The sequence below is a fragment of the Macrotis lagotis genome, chromosome 3 (assembly GCF_037893015.1).
Source record: "Macrotis lagotis isolate mMagLag1 chromosome 3, bilby.v1.9.chrom.fasta, whole genome shotgun sequence".
Classification (NCBI taxonomy): domain Eukaryota; kingdom Metazoa; phylum Chordata; class Mammalia; order Peramelemorphia; family Peramelidae; genus Macrotis; species Macrotis lagotis.
The window spans coordinates 232,482,013-232,495,768 of record NC_133660.1 but is presented as its reverse complement, the minus strand read 5'-3'; the positions used below and the strand labels follow the sequence as shown (position 1 = coordinate 232,495,768).

Below are 13,756 nucleotides of genomic sequence, written 5' to 3'. Positions count from 1 at the left end.
CTCCAATAGAATATAAGTCCCTTAAAAGCAAGGACTACTTATTTTTATATTTACCCCCAGAGAAATGCTTGCTGATGAATTGTTCAAGGATGTGTTCAATCTGCAAAGGCAAAAAAGAACGTTCTAGACTGAATCACAGAATGAGTAAAGTTGTGCCATAAGCATACAAGTTTGGCCCAAGCAAACTAGAAGAGAAGCAGGAGATGACATAAATCAGACTAGGTTGAGGCCAGACTATGAAAGAACTTAAATGAAAAGCTTGAATGAAAGACCATAGACTTTAACCTTAGGCAACTAAAGGTTTTGGAATAGAAGAGTTACATGATGAAAGTGGGTCTTTTGGAAGAGTATTTGGTCCAAAGGATGCAGGATAGATTAAATGAAGAACAATTTGGATGCTGTGAGTCCAGTTAGAAGTCAGTGTTTAAATCTAAAACTCAGTCTGTTTACTACTTTGTACTAACTTAGTTTGTTTAGTAGCTACCTTTGCATTGTTCTTCATTAAGTCAAGGAAGCAATAGTATGACCTTGGTGGTCCAAGAGGCCATTAGAAATTTTGTATGTTAAAAACTACTTTGTCTCTCTGATATGATTATCTTTATAAAAGTTTTCAGAAACTCTAAACTTGGTTCAGGATTAATTTTCTTCCACCAAAATCTATGTTTTAGCATAATTAAAAAAGTAGATTTTTTCCTCTCTAAGTTCTGTGTTTATTCAGAAGCAGTAACCTACCATATGAACTCAAAAAGGCAATATTTCTACCATAACAATCATGATCCTCAGCACTGAACTTACTTTGTGACTTGTGTCAATTTAAATTCCAATTTAGTTAAGAAGGAACTGAGCTGCCAAGGAACTCACCTTGATAACTCACTGTTCTTTGTCTTATATTGCTCTGTCTGTCCTCTCCAAGATTATAAGCTCTTTGAAGGTAAGGAATGGGGCAGCAGATAGAGCACCAGCCCTGGAGTCATGAGGATCTGAGTTCAGAACTGGCTTCAGACACTTAATAATTACCTAGCTGTGTGACCTTGGGCAAGTCGCTTAACCCCATTGCCTTGCAAAAACCAAAAGAAAAGGTATCTTCTTTGTACCTTTCATTATGCCCAGAACAGGATTATTGAGGAGGAAATGAGCAAAACCTCTATGCTATGAGTTTGAGGGGAAACATCTTCACTTTTCCAATAATTAAAAGGAACCTCTTAGAGGTAAAAGAAATGGAACCTGCAGGATTGAACTGGGAGGTCTCCATTCCCTTAAAGAACACATCCCACTTAAACATTCTGATATTAACTACAAGAAAATATCTATACTGGAAAATACCTAATCTTGAGGGACACCCAAGTTTAAGACATTCTTCCCCCCAAATTACCTAATATCTTGTACCTAGTACTCAACTTCTCAATAAAGAAAAAGTGGTTGAGCAGCCTCACTGTTCTGAAGACTTTTTAAGTCACCTGGCAAGTATGTATCAGCTGATGCTAATTAAATTTTTATCTTCTATCTTTGCTTCTTGATTTAATGACCTTCAGTCAAAAGGAACTTTCACTATTTTTTAAGTCAGGTCTAATTCTTTGTGACCCTCTTTGGGGTTCTCTTGGCAAAGATAACAGAATGTTTGCCATTTCCTTCTCCATTTCATTTTATAGGAAATAGGCAAATAGTCTCAAGTGCCTTATCCAGGGTAGTTACAAATCTCAAACAATTTTTTTCTGTGTTTATTGATCAATTTACAAATTGATCTGATAGGGTTAACTGTGATATTGTAAATATATTGGGCTTTGTGTAAAGAGACCCCAGTTGGAGAACCGACATAAGCATGTTTTGCAAACTGGCCCAGTATAGGAAAACTGTACTTAGATAAAGCACATCCTTGCTCTTTATCTGAACAGTTGGTGAACGCTTCTTGAATTCTTCCACCAAATGGATATGACTACCTGGTTGAGGTCCAAAATTTTAGTATAAAAGCTCTCCCTACTACTTGATCCACTGGCTTTAGTGACGTTAAAAGATCTGACTGACATGGAACACTATTGTTCTATTAGAAACCAGGAGGGATTGGAATTCAGGGAAGCCTGGAAGGATTTGCATGAACTGAAACTGAGTAAGATGAGCAGAACCAGAAAAACACTGTATACCCTAACAGCAACATGTGGGTGATGATCCACCTTGATGGACTTGCTCATTCCATCAGTGCAACAACCAGGGACAATTTGGGGCTATCTGTGATGGAGATTACCATCTGTATCCAGAGAAAGAACTGTGGAGTTTGAACAAAGACCAAAAACTATCACCTTCAAATTAGAAAAAAAAACCCAACCACGTTATCTTATGTAATTCTGCTATCTCATACTTTATTTTTCTTCCTTAAGGATATGATTTCTCTCTCATCACATTCAACTGAGATCAATGTATGAATGAAAAGACTAACAGAATGTCTTCTGTGGGGGATGGGAAGCAAGAATGGAGGAAAAAATTGTAAAACAAAATAAATAAAATAATAAAAAAAAAGATCTGACTGAAAGAGATTCCTGATTGTGTGAGTTCCTTCACAATTGTCTCTGAACTTGGGTCTCCTAGAACTTTTCTGGGTCTGCCCTAATAGAAGTAATTTTTCTCCTTAAGTATCCTTTGACATATAAACCTCCTCAATTAGTTTAGTGTAAGCTCCACCACAAGCAGAAGTTTAAAACATATAATTTTTTACTTTTCCTTTTTTTCCCTTCTCTATTACAATTGGAAACCATATAAGACCTAGGAGAACTTTGACTGTTGTCCAGTGGCCATTAAAAGGCTGAATTTGTGCTCTGAGTATATAATAAAACTTCATTTTAAAATGTCTCTATGTGTTGATAAATATGATTGGCAGCAGCATAACAATCCATGAATCTTTAGCTCCTTCTATAACACTACGTACATAGAAAGTACTCAGGACATACTTGCTTGTGACAGATCTTGATTAGTGCTATCACATAACTTTTCATCAAGTCACTCTAGACTTAATACCTAGGGGAGGAGGATGGTAGTTTAGGAAAGCATCAGGAGGAAGAATGTCACTGAAATTATTCCAGGAGGACAGAAGGGAGTCAAGTGACAGAAGATGACTGGAAGGTAAGATAGATAATAAAGGTTTTTTTTTAGGTTTTTTTTTTTTTGCAAGGCAAATAGGGTTAAGTGGCTTGCCCAAGGCCGCACAATTAGGTAATTATTAGTTGTCTGAGACTGGATTTGAACCCAGGTACTCCTGACTCCAGGGCCAGTGCTTTATCCACTGTGCCACCTAGCTGCCGCAATAAGAAAGTTCTTACATGGGGAAGAACATGAGAAAAGTCATGTATTTCATGTATTTGAGTTAACTACAGGTATGGGAAATTAGCACCAAGGTAGTCTTGGGCACTCCACAAAAAAAAAAATGTTATTATCATATCTAATAAAATTGTTTGGGCCTACCCTTGAACCAAATGAAAATATGTGTATGTATGTGTGTGTGTGTGTGTGTGTGTGTGTGTGTGTGTGTGTGTTCTTGTAGAACAGTTCTTGTAGAAACTCCTGTTTTGTTTCTGGTAGTAAAGCTATTAGACACAAGCTATGAAATCTAGAAAGGTACAACATAAAGGAACCCCAAAAGACCACTTGTTCCAATTAAAAAAAATATATCTGGATTACTTTACCTTTGTCTTCCCCTTGCTCACCAACAATCCACACTTTCTTTCCTGAGTTAGGTGCTCTCAAAACATTTGTAAGAATATATTGGAATCTCTTTGAATCCAAATTGCATCCAATTCCCATTACTCGATTTTCAGGAAAGGCGCTCAATTTCCATGCTGCATATGTCATTATTTCAACTAAGCATTGGATACAAGCAGAAAAAGCATGGCATCACTTCCAGTAGGCCCTCACTTTACAAGCTCAAGAAGAAAATCAACATTCATTATGTTTCATGAAATAAATTACTCTGGAGCCTCAGTCTTCTTGGCATCCATGACCAGGGTCAATTTGGGACTTCAGAAATCAATTTAACCATAGACTTTTCATACATTGCATTTTGCTCTATAGAAGGAATTCTTAGCCTTGCGTCTACCCAGAAACAGATTTCAGTGAGTCTGTGAATTTGTGTGGGGAAGAAAAAAAAATTACATAATTATTTTCACTAACTAAAATTTAGTTTTTCTTTTAATGAATGTAGGAAACAAATATTGTTCTGAGAAAAGGTTCATAGGTTTTCCAAGACTGCCAAATGTATCCATGACATAAAAAAAGTTTAAGAACCCTGCTTTGGAGGGAATATTATTTGTTCGGGTTTTTTTGTGAGGCAATTGGGAGTAAGTGACTTGCCCAGGGTCACACAGCTAATAAGTACAAACATGAGGTAGCATTTGAACTCAGAACCTCCTGACTCCAGGGCTGGTGTTCTCTCCATTCATCGTACCACCTAGCTGCCCTTACAGGAAATATTGTTACAAGAAAGTTTCAATGTAATATTCTTTTTTTTTTTTTAGGTTTTTGTGAGGCAAATGGGGTTAAGTAGCTTGCCCAAGGCCACACAGCTAGGTAATTATTAAGTGTCTGAGACCAGATTTGAACCCAGGTACTCCTGACTCCAGGGCCAGTGCTTTTTCCACTATGCCACCTAGCCACCCCATCAATGTAATATTCTTTACACATATGTATGACATATGTGTATGTAGTTTTAGATTTCAAAACTGCTTTCAATTATTCTCTTACCATATACGATATTAAAAGAACAGCCTGAGCTAGCCTCAGAGTCCAAAAGGCTTGGACTGAGGGTCTATCTCAGTCTCAAGGAGGTAATTGGCCTATGAAATCAACCTCTTGGAGTGCCTACCAACTCTCTAAGTCTTATAAATTGCAAAGATGGAAAGGGGAATTTCTCCATCCAAATGTTCACTATGCCAATGAAATCGCAAATATTAAAAAAAAGTCTCAAGTTAATAGTTTCCTAAAAATGCCTAAAAGGACAAGTTAATAACAAGGAGTGGAATACTCCCTTCAAAGACTAACATTCCTCCAGAGTATAATGATTTCTTCTTTTTTGTTTTCAAGGCAATGGGGTCAAGTGACTTGCCCAAGATCACACAGCTAAGTAATTATTAAGTATCTGAAGCTGGATATGAACTCAGACCCTCCTGACTCCAGGACTGCTCTTTCCATTGTGCCACCTAGTTGCCCTAATGACTTCTTCTTAACCATCAAATTGTTTTTCTCACTGGTCCAAAATTGGCATTTTAAAAGGTGATTCATTACTATGTAGTATTATAATGCCACTGAGTTTTGTTTGAAGAGGGGGGAAATCATTTTGAACCTATGATTTCATGAACTTAGGGAAACTCTTAAAAGGAAATTCTATCACCTAAAGCAACTGTTCCCTTATTTATAGTCTTAAAGTTACCTAAGAAGTCAAGTAACTTCCCCAGGGTCATCTTGCTGTTTTCTATGAGACAGGACTTGAACCCACATCAGCCTGACATCATGCTGGCTCTCTATTTATTATATCACAGGGCTTCTCAATAGAGTGTTAAAAAAGTCCCCCCTCCACCCCTACCTTTTTGTTTATTACAATAAGAATAACAGTAGTGAAGGTTGTGTATACTGAGGATGTCCCCAAAGTCTTGGTGCAGATGTTTGCCTGAAGCTCTGGGAGCCAAGAAATGATAAAGTGTTGACTTTGTGGCACTCTGCTAGAATAAAACCAAAATGGAATACTTTGTTTCTATAGGGAAGCCAACATGAGGTAGCTTCAATGGGATCTGAAAGGCTCTCCTTAGACTACAATCTCTAGAGCTGGACCAAGTGGCCTCTAAGGCCCCTTCTAAGCCTAGATCTATGATCATAGGAGACTACTTCTTATTTAGTGAACAGGAAACAAAGTCTCAAAAAGGATTATTAAAAAAAAAATTCTGGGGTGGCTAGGTGGCGTAGTGCAAAGAGCATCGGCCCTGGAGTCAGGAGTACCTGAGTTCAAATCTGGTCTCAGACACTTAATAATTATCTAGCTGTGTGGCCTTGGGCAAGCCACTTAACCTCACTGCCTTGCAAAAACCTTAAAAAAAAGAACAAAGAAAAATAATCAAAAGACACTTTACAAATCATGTTAAAAATGCTCAATTGAATTATATTTTAGTGGAATTCTGAGTATTTTCTTGCTGACAGGTTGAGGTGACAATTCTGAATATCCAGAAACCTGACTGAATCTTATTCTGAGGAATCAAACAAAGGACAGTCGATAGGAGCACAGAGTGATCATGTGTTATGAGACTTGAAGATGCCTGAATACATTTCAACTCTTATTGGAGTAACAATCATGTTTTAGCATCTGTGGTCTGCCCCAGGCTATAGCCATGTGAAACCCTTTGGCAAAAGATGCAGCAGTACTGAAGGTTCACTAAGGGGGTACTGCCCAATGTTTGAGGGGCTTCTGACTTTTTGACACCTGAATTAAATAGTTCTGAGAGAAAGAAGATGGGAAGATGACTACTGCTATATTTCTTAAAATAAATTAAAAAAAAGCAGATGTCCATTTTACCTGGTTGAGAAGCAACAAGTATGACACTTTGTGGGCTGTGGTGTCCTAGAGCTGGGACGAGCTCCCTGTATGTGTCCACATTGTTCTGTATGACATCAAGGTAGGTCTGAGAAGCGCCTAAGGAGTTAACTGTGAGGATCACCACTCTGGAATTCTGAGAGGCAGACAAGTCTGATGAATAAAGAAAATATTCGGAAAGCAAGGTTCAATTTTTAACATTTTTGTCAATTCTAAAATAACAAATAAGTCCTGTTTTTGCAATATAGGCCCTTTTTGTAGATGTTTTAAGAATAGAGTACTGATACTTTTTCGGACTTATGGCCAAGATTGCAGAGAGAAGACAGGCACAGTTCTAAAGTCTCCTGATCTTTTCCCATCTATCATATGAAACAAACCTCTTGAAAGAAATCTCACCCACAAAAACCAGAAAGAAAAGCCAGGAGAAAGCACATCTACCTCAGGATTTGTCTCCCCCAGCAGCACTTGGCCGAATTCCGGGGGTGAGTCTGGGCTCATAGGGAGGATAAACCAGATTAACAGCAGAATTGGAACCTGGAGTCTGAGGGCCCCGAGAGCTGGACCTGCTGGATCAGCGGTGGGGCTGGACGGCAGGGGCTTGAGTCAACTAGGGAGCAGAGGTGCTGGTGTTGGTGCTGGCCCCCGGGAGCTTGTGGACAGGGTTGGGGGGAGAGTCCCAGTGCAGGAGAGCTGCACACATCATCCCTGGGCTCCTCTGGTCTGAGGAACAGAGTCCACACCTCCATTACAGCTCAGACCTCTTCCCGAACAAACAATTGCAGACTGCTTCTGCCTCAGGCCCAGGTGTGTGAGCAGAAGAACCAGCCCAGCTGAGGAATGACCTCAGGCCAGGGTAAAGCCCACCATGGATTGAAGGCAAAAGAATTCAATAGCTCCAACTCCTCCCTTCAAGCAAAGGGAGGTCTCTCAACCAAGGTCACAGACACTCCAGAGAAAGCAACCAGCACCTCCTACTGGCAAGCCAGAGAAACTGCACTCAGTGAGTAAAGCCTTTAGTGATCCCAAGCCCAGGTGAACCAGCCGCTCCCCAACTCAGGTCTCAGCAAAATGAAGGGTCAGCGGAAAGGTGGATCCATAGAAAAATTCTTGTTAGGGAAAGACCCTAACTCAAAAAGACCTAGAACCTCTGAGGAGAATACGATCTGGTCTTCAGCACAGAAAGAATAGAGGACTGATAAAGATAAAGAAGAGCTCTGTTTCCACTAATTTCAGCAGGAAAAAGAAAAATTTTGCATCATTTGGCAAAATGAATCTAGCAAAAATTAAAATAAAAAGGATTTCCTGATGCTGCTTTAAAAATGGTAAAATTTTACATAGGACAATAGGATCTTTCTAAAAAAAATTGTCAGTTGAACTGAAAATATGAAGAAATTGTTTTTCTCCAATGTATAATCTTTTCTCACTTTTCTTTTTTAGAAAAACTGAGTAGAACAAAAACTAAGACCTTGACCCGGAAATAGATTCTGATAAGAGAACTTGAGACTAGACAAGATCATTGCCTCATTAAAAGACTGACTCCAAAAACCTCCTAAGGACAGTATCCTCTCATTCATTCAGGGTTAAGCTGTAGAGCAACATTTAAATCTAGTCCAAAAGCAAGAATTAATACCCAATTCAGTGACAGAAATCACGCTAAACAAAGGATATACAAAGAAAGGCAAAAACAGTGCCTTTGTTCAAGGAGTTCCCAATGTAATGAGTAGGGCTAAGGAGGGGGAGTGGGGGGGGGGGGGAGGAAAAAACATTCAACTTGCACAAAAAAAACCAGGGTAATCTGAGAGGAAAGGTAGTAGTATTGAGGAGATCAGTAATTCTATTGCAGTTGACCTTAGCTGAGTCCAGAAAGAATCCAAGGAAGCCAGGAAGAAGAGAGGAGGAAAAGTGTCCCAACTGTAGCGCCCAGCCAGAGAAAATGCCCAGGGTCCAAGGATGGAGAGTTTTGTTCATGGAACAGCAAGGAAAGCAATGTTAAAGGATCTTAGGAGGACATAGAGGGAAGTAAGGTATAAGAAGACAATAGGAAGGGACCAAGGGATAAAGATCTTCAAATGTCAAACAGGATTTTATGTTTGATCCTAGAAATAACAGAGAACCTCTACAATTTATTAAATGAAGGGCATGAGTGTATGAGTCAGACCAGCCCTTGAGGAAAAACACTTTGGTAGTTGAGTTCTGGAAAACAGCTTAGAATGGGTAGAAATCTGAGGCAGGGAGATAATCCAGAAGCAGGGATCTTCTGTTTGAAAAGAATATAGATAGATGGATGGATGGATGGATGGATAGAAGATATATTTATAGCAATTCCTTTTTTGTAATTTTGGCCTTGGAACACAAATTGACTCTATTACTACAGTCAGAGAGATGGAAAGTACAAAAATATACTACTACTTGAAAATCTCCATTTTATGAAGTCAATTTTCAAAGGAAATGCAAGCTAGTAACAAGATTAAAAAAAAGTCACGTTACTAAAATTTGGAGAAATTTAAATTAAAGTAACTCTCAGGCTAGACTTCATACCTATTATACCTATGGCACAGACGACTAAAAAGCAAAATGACAAATACTGAAGGGGCCGCAAGAAAATAGATATGTTAATGCACTGCTGATGGAACTATAAATTAGTTTAATTATTAAAACAATTTTGAACTACACCCAAAAAGTCACTAAACTGGACATATACCCTTTTACATAACAATACTACTAATGGGCCTATGTCCCAAAGAGAGAAAGAACAAAAGGACACGTATGTAAAACAATATTTGTAGCAGCTATTTGTTGTAGTGTCAAAGAACGGGAAGTTAAGGGGGGAAAGGGGAAATTCCATCAGTTGAGGAATGTCTAAACAAATCATGGAATGTGAATATAATGGAATGCTATTATGCTATTAGAGATAGCAAAAAGATGGTTTTTAGAGAAACCTGAGAAAACTTACTCTTATGAACTTTATTAGAGTAAAATGAGTAGGATCAGACTAATGATCAAGAATGCTACCTACCTCCTGACAAATGTCAAATGAGACATACATTTTTGGTTGTATAAATTTGGGAATTTGTTTTGTTTGACTATGCTGTAAATTTATTACAGATGCTTTGATTTTTCTTTTTTTTCCTTCAATGTAGAAGAGTAAGGACAGAGAGAAAATAAATGCTTACTAATTCAAAAAATAAAAATAATTTTAAGAAGAAAATCTTATTACACAACGTATGGCATTTAAATAGATTTAGATATAGAATAGATATATCAGGAAAAATTAAGTTTTGTTGGAAGAAGGGTGTTATAAATCTATGATTTCATTAACATAGGGGACTTCCAGTGAAGAAATTCCCTAGATAAGCATCTGTTCTGTAATTTCTAGTCTTAGAGTTGCCTGGCAAACCCCAGAGATTAAATGATTTGCTAGGGGTCATGTAGCCAGTATATGTCAAAAGCAGGATCTGAACCCAGGAATTCTCCAGTGTTGGCTTTTCATTTCCCACACCATAGGGACTGCTCATGTTGAGTGGTTCTTATGGATAACTGATAAGGTCAGAACATCACTGAATACCCAGAAACCATCCTCTGTGACTATGTTGGTAATCTAGCACTTAATTTCACCTTTATTTTTTCATTGAGTTTTCCTTTTTTATCCTTTTGCTCAAATTGTTTTCACCACAAATAATGCTCTTTCCCTTGCTCTCTGTCTCATTAATCCTCCTATTCTATAAAACCCAGTTCAACTATCACCTCCACAGAACCTACCAACCCCAGCAGTACTAGTTTGGCCCTCCTTTAACATACCTACTGGTAACCCTACTTATAGGTGCTAATCATGAACCACCTTGTGATAGCTCTTCTAATATTCTCTTGAAATGTCATTTAATTCTTATTTTAGTTTTTCACTTATGTCTTGTCTCCTTAACTAAATTATAATCTTCATCCTGGATGCCACGGATGCATGTACATGGTTTTATACACAGAAGAATACTCAGAAAGCTCTGATTTTAATTTGATTTCTCCCTTTCCCTTCCAGCATTCCCTTTGAGATTTTGATATCTGGTTGAATAGGAAATAAAACTATAAGGTTCAAGTAACCAAAGAAGGGCATATAAAAAGTCAGGGCAGAAGCATCAGGGGTAATAAGAGCAGCAAGTTTTAGAAGAGGGCAGTTGGTAATCAGGAGGCTAAAGCAGCTGTGTTGAGACAAGGGGATGAGTTAGTCATTATGAGGAAAGACTTGAGCAAAACACTCTAGTGATCAAGGCTGTGTTGAAAGAGCAAGAGCTGAAAATCTAAGGGAAAGGGATATGGCATAAGGAAACATCATCCTTCTAGGCTCCCAGGTTCCTAAGTCATGACACTCTGTCTGTCTGTCCCTCTCTACTGTAATGTAAAAAATAAACATGAATTCTGAGAAGCATGTAAAGATAGGAAATGATGCCAGATGAAGTAAGCAAAGTCAGAAAAACAATATATTAAAGATTTCATGGGAGAAAAATAGTAACCACAATCAGATAACTAGCTTTTGATAGACTGACAAAGTGGAAATCCCTCCAACCACTTAGTGGCCTAATATTAGAAAGAATTCCAATCCCTATGCAACCACATGGTAATAGCAGATGGTCTCATTCACTGTTGTAACAGCTGTCCTTGGATAAAAGACTTTTAAGTTTTGTCTAAAAAGGACAGCTTCTACAATTATAAAAGTGTTTGGTTTCTTTCCCATGTCTCCTGGTCTTGAACAGGAATGTTTTCTTTCTCTTATAATAGATCCTGCTAAGTACATTACAAATATTCCCCCCTTTTTTTTGCTTAGTTGAATCTTTTTTTTCCCCCTCTACTTCTCTCCCTCTTAGGAAATTTAAGGACTGTTAAGTCGTCCCCTGAACTTGTCTTTTTAAGTTACCATATTTCTCAGAAACACTGGACCAGAGCTTGGAAGAGGCCCTGAATGTATTAAGGATAAAGTTCCCCTCTCCCCCATCCCTCAGCTGACATAATTTGTTGCTTGCAGCTCAAGCAAGATTTCCTTTGTGACCTTAGGAGGGAAGACAGGCACCAGCCAGGCTTGGCTAGGCTGGAAAAATGCCTGTGCAGCTGGGGTCCTTTGCAGATAAGCAGACCCTCCTATTTTCATGGTCTAGCAATTCCCAAGTGAAAAGAATGCAGCTTTTGCTACTGCCTGCTCCTCCCCTGTGAGTTTTGTCTTTTTGCCACCTTTACTACACCCTTCCCTTCCCATATCACATCCCTTCCTGGTATCTCCCCTTTATGAAAATCCAAACTTCTGAATGGATGGTGAACTCTTGGGGTTCCACATGCATGTTCATTTCTCCTATAATAAACCTGGTTTTCACATAAGTTTCACCACGATGTGATCGCCTGTTGATAGAAATGATTTACTTATTTATCTCTCTGAGTTGCACAGAATGCTGATGTTTAAAAAAGGACCTAAATGAGCAAAAATATTTATAGCAGCCCTTTTTTTTGGTGGAAAAATATTGAAAATGGAGGGGAAGAGATGAATAAGCTGTAGTATATGAATGGAATATGGAATTTATGCAATAAGAACTGATGAACAGGCAAATTTCTAAAAAGTCTGGAAAAACTTGAATAAACTGATGCAAACTAAAATGAGCAGAACTAGAAAAGCAATGCACACACTATCAGAAACATTGTGGATGATCAACTATGAATGGCTCTTCTCAGCAACACAGTGATTCAAAACAAGTACAAAGGACTCACAAAGGAAAATGCTTTCCAAATCCAGGTGAAGAACTGATAGGCTCTAAATGCAGATCAAAGCATATTTTTTTTTTTAGGTTTTTGCAAGGCAAATGGGGTTAAGTGGCTTGCCCAAGGCCACACAGCTAGGTAATTATTAACTGTCTGAGACCGGATTTGAACCCAGGTACTCCTGACTTCAGGGCCAGTGCTTTATCCACTTCGCCACTTAGCTGCCCCAAAGCATATTTTTTCAATTACTTTATTCTTACTCCTGGGTTTTTTTCCTTTTGATCTGTTTATTTTTCCACAACTGAGACTAATATGGAAATATGTTTTACAGGATAGCACATGTATTAACTCTATATCAAAATGTCAACTAGTACTGATGAGGGAATCAAAGCAATCCATAGTCATATGAAAAATTGATCTAAATCACTAATTATTAGAGAAATGCACATTAAAACATCTCTGAGATACCACCTCACACTTCTCAGACTGGCCAATATGACCAGAAAGGACAGTGATCAATGTTGGAAGGGATGTAGGAAATCTGGGACACTAAATACATTGTTGATGGAGCTGTGAACTCATCCAACCTTTCTGGAGAGAAATTTGGAATTATGCCCAAAGGGTAACAAAAATGAGCATACCCTTTGATCCAGCAATACCACTACTAGGGCTATACCCTGAAGAGATGATGAAAAAGAGTAAAAACATCACTTGTACAAAAATATTCATAGTAGCCCTGTTTGTGGTGGCAAAGAAATGGAAACTGAGGGGATGCCTATCAATCAGGGAATGGCTTAGCAAACTGTGGTATATGTATGTGATGGAACACTGTTGTTCTATTAGAAACCAGGAGGGATGGGAATTCAGGGAAGCCTGAAAGGATTTGTATGAACTGATGCTGAGCAAGATGAGCAGAACCAGAAAAACATCGTACACCCTAAAAGCAACATGGGGGTGATGGACTTGCTCATTCCATCAGTGCAACAATCAGGCACAATTTTGGGATATCTGTAATGGAGAATACCATCTGTATCCAGGAAAAAAAACTGTGGAGTTTGAACAAAGACCAAAGACTTTCTGTGTACCTTTAATTTTTTAAAAAATTGTCTTATTATATAATTCTGTTATATCTCATACTTTATGTTTCTTCCTTAAGGATATGATTTCTCTCTCATCACATTCAACTTAGATCAATGCATCCTATGGGAATGATGTAAAAACTAACAAACTGCCTTCTGTGAGGGGTTGGGGGAGGGAAGCAAGATTGGAAGAAAAATTGTAAAACTCAAAATAAATAAAACCTTTCTAAAATTAAAAAAAAACCCAAAATGTCAACTAGTTTCAGAAAGAAGGGAAGGGAAGGAAAGAGGGAGAAAAATTTGGAATTCAAAATCTTGTAAAAATGAATGCTAAATTTGTTTATCAAATATTTAATTGGGGAAAAATACTATATAATGTATA

General features: G+C 38.1%; 1 protein-coding gene across 2 annotated transcripts in view; it reads right to left on the bottom strand.

Moving 5' to 3' along the window:
* The window catches only part of UEVLD (UEV and lactate/malate dehyrogenase domains), a 74,223-nt gene that overhangs the window by 16,280 nt on the left and 44,187 nt on the right, over positions 1-13,756 (bottom strand). For both annotated transcript variants that reach the window (XM_074230146.1, XM_074230145.1), the window contains exons 8-9: positions 6,545-6,715; positions 3,672-3,845 (exon numbers count right to left, since the gene is read on the bottom strand). In XM_074230146.1, coding sequence (XP_074086247.1) covers positions 3,672-3,845; positions 6,545-6,715 — 345 coding nt within the window. The remainder of the gene's footprint in view (positions 1-3,671; positions 3,846-6,544; positions 6,716-13,756) is intronic.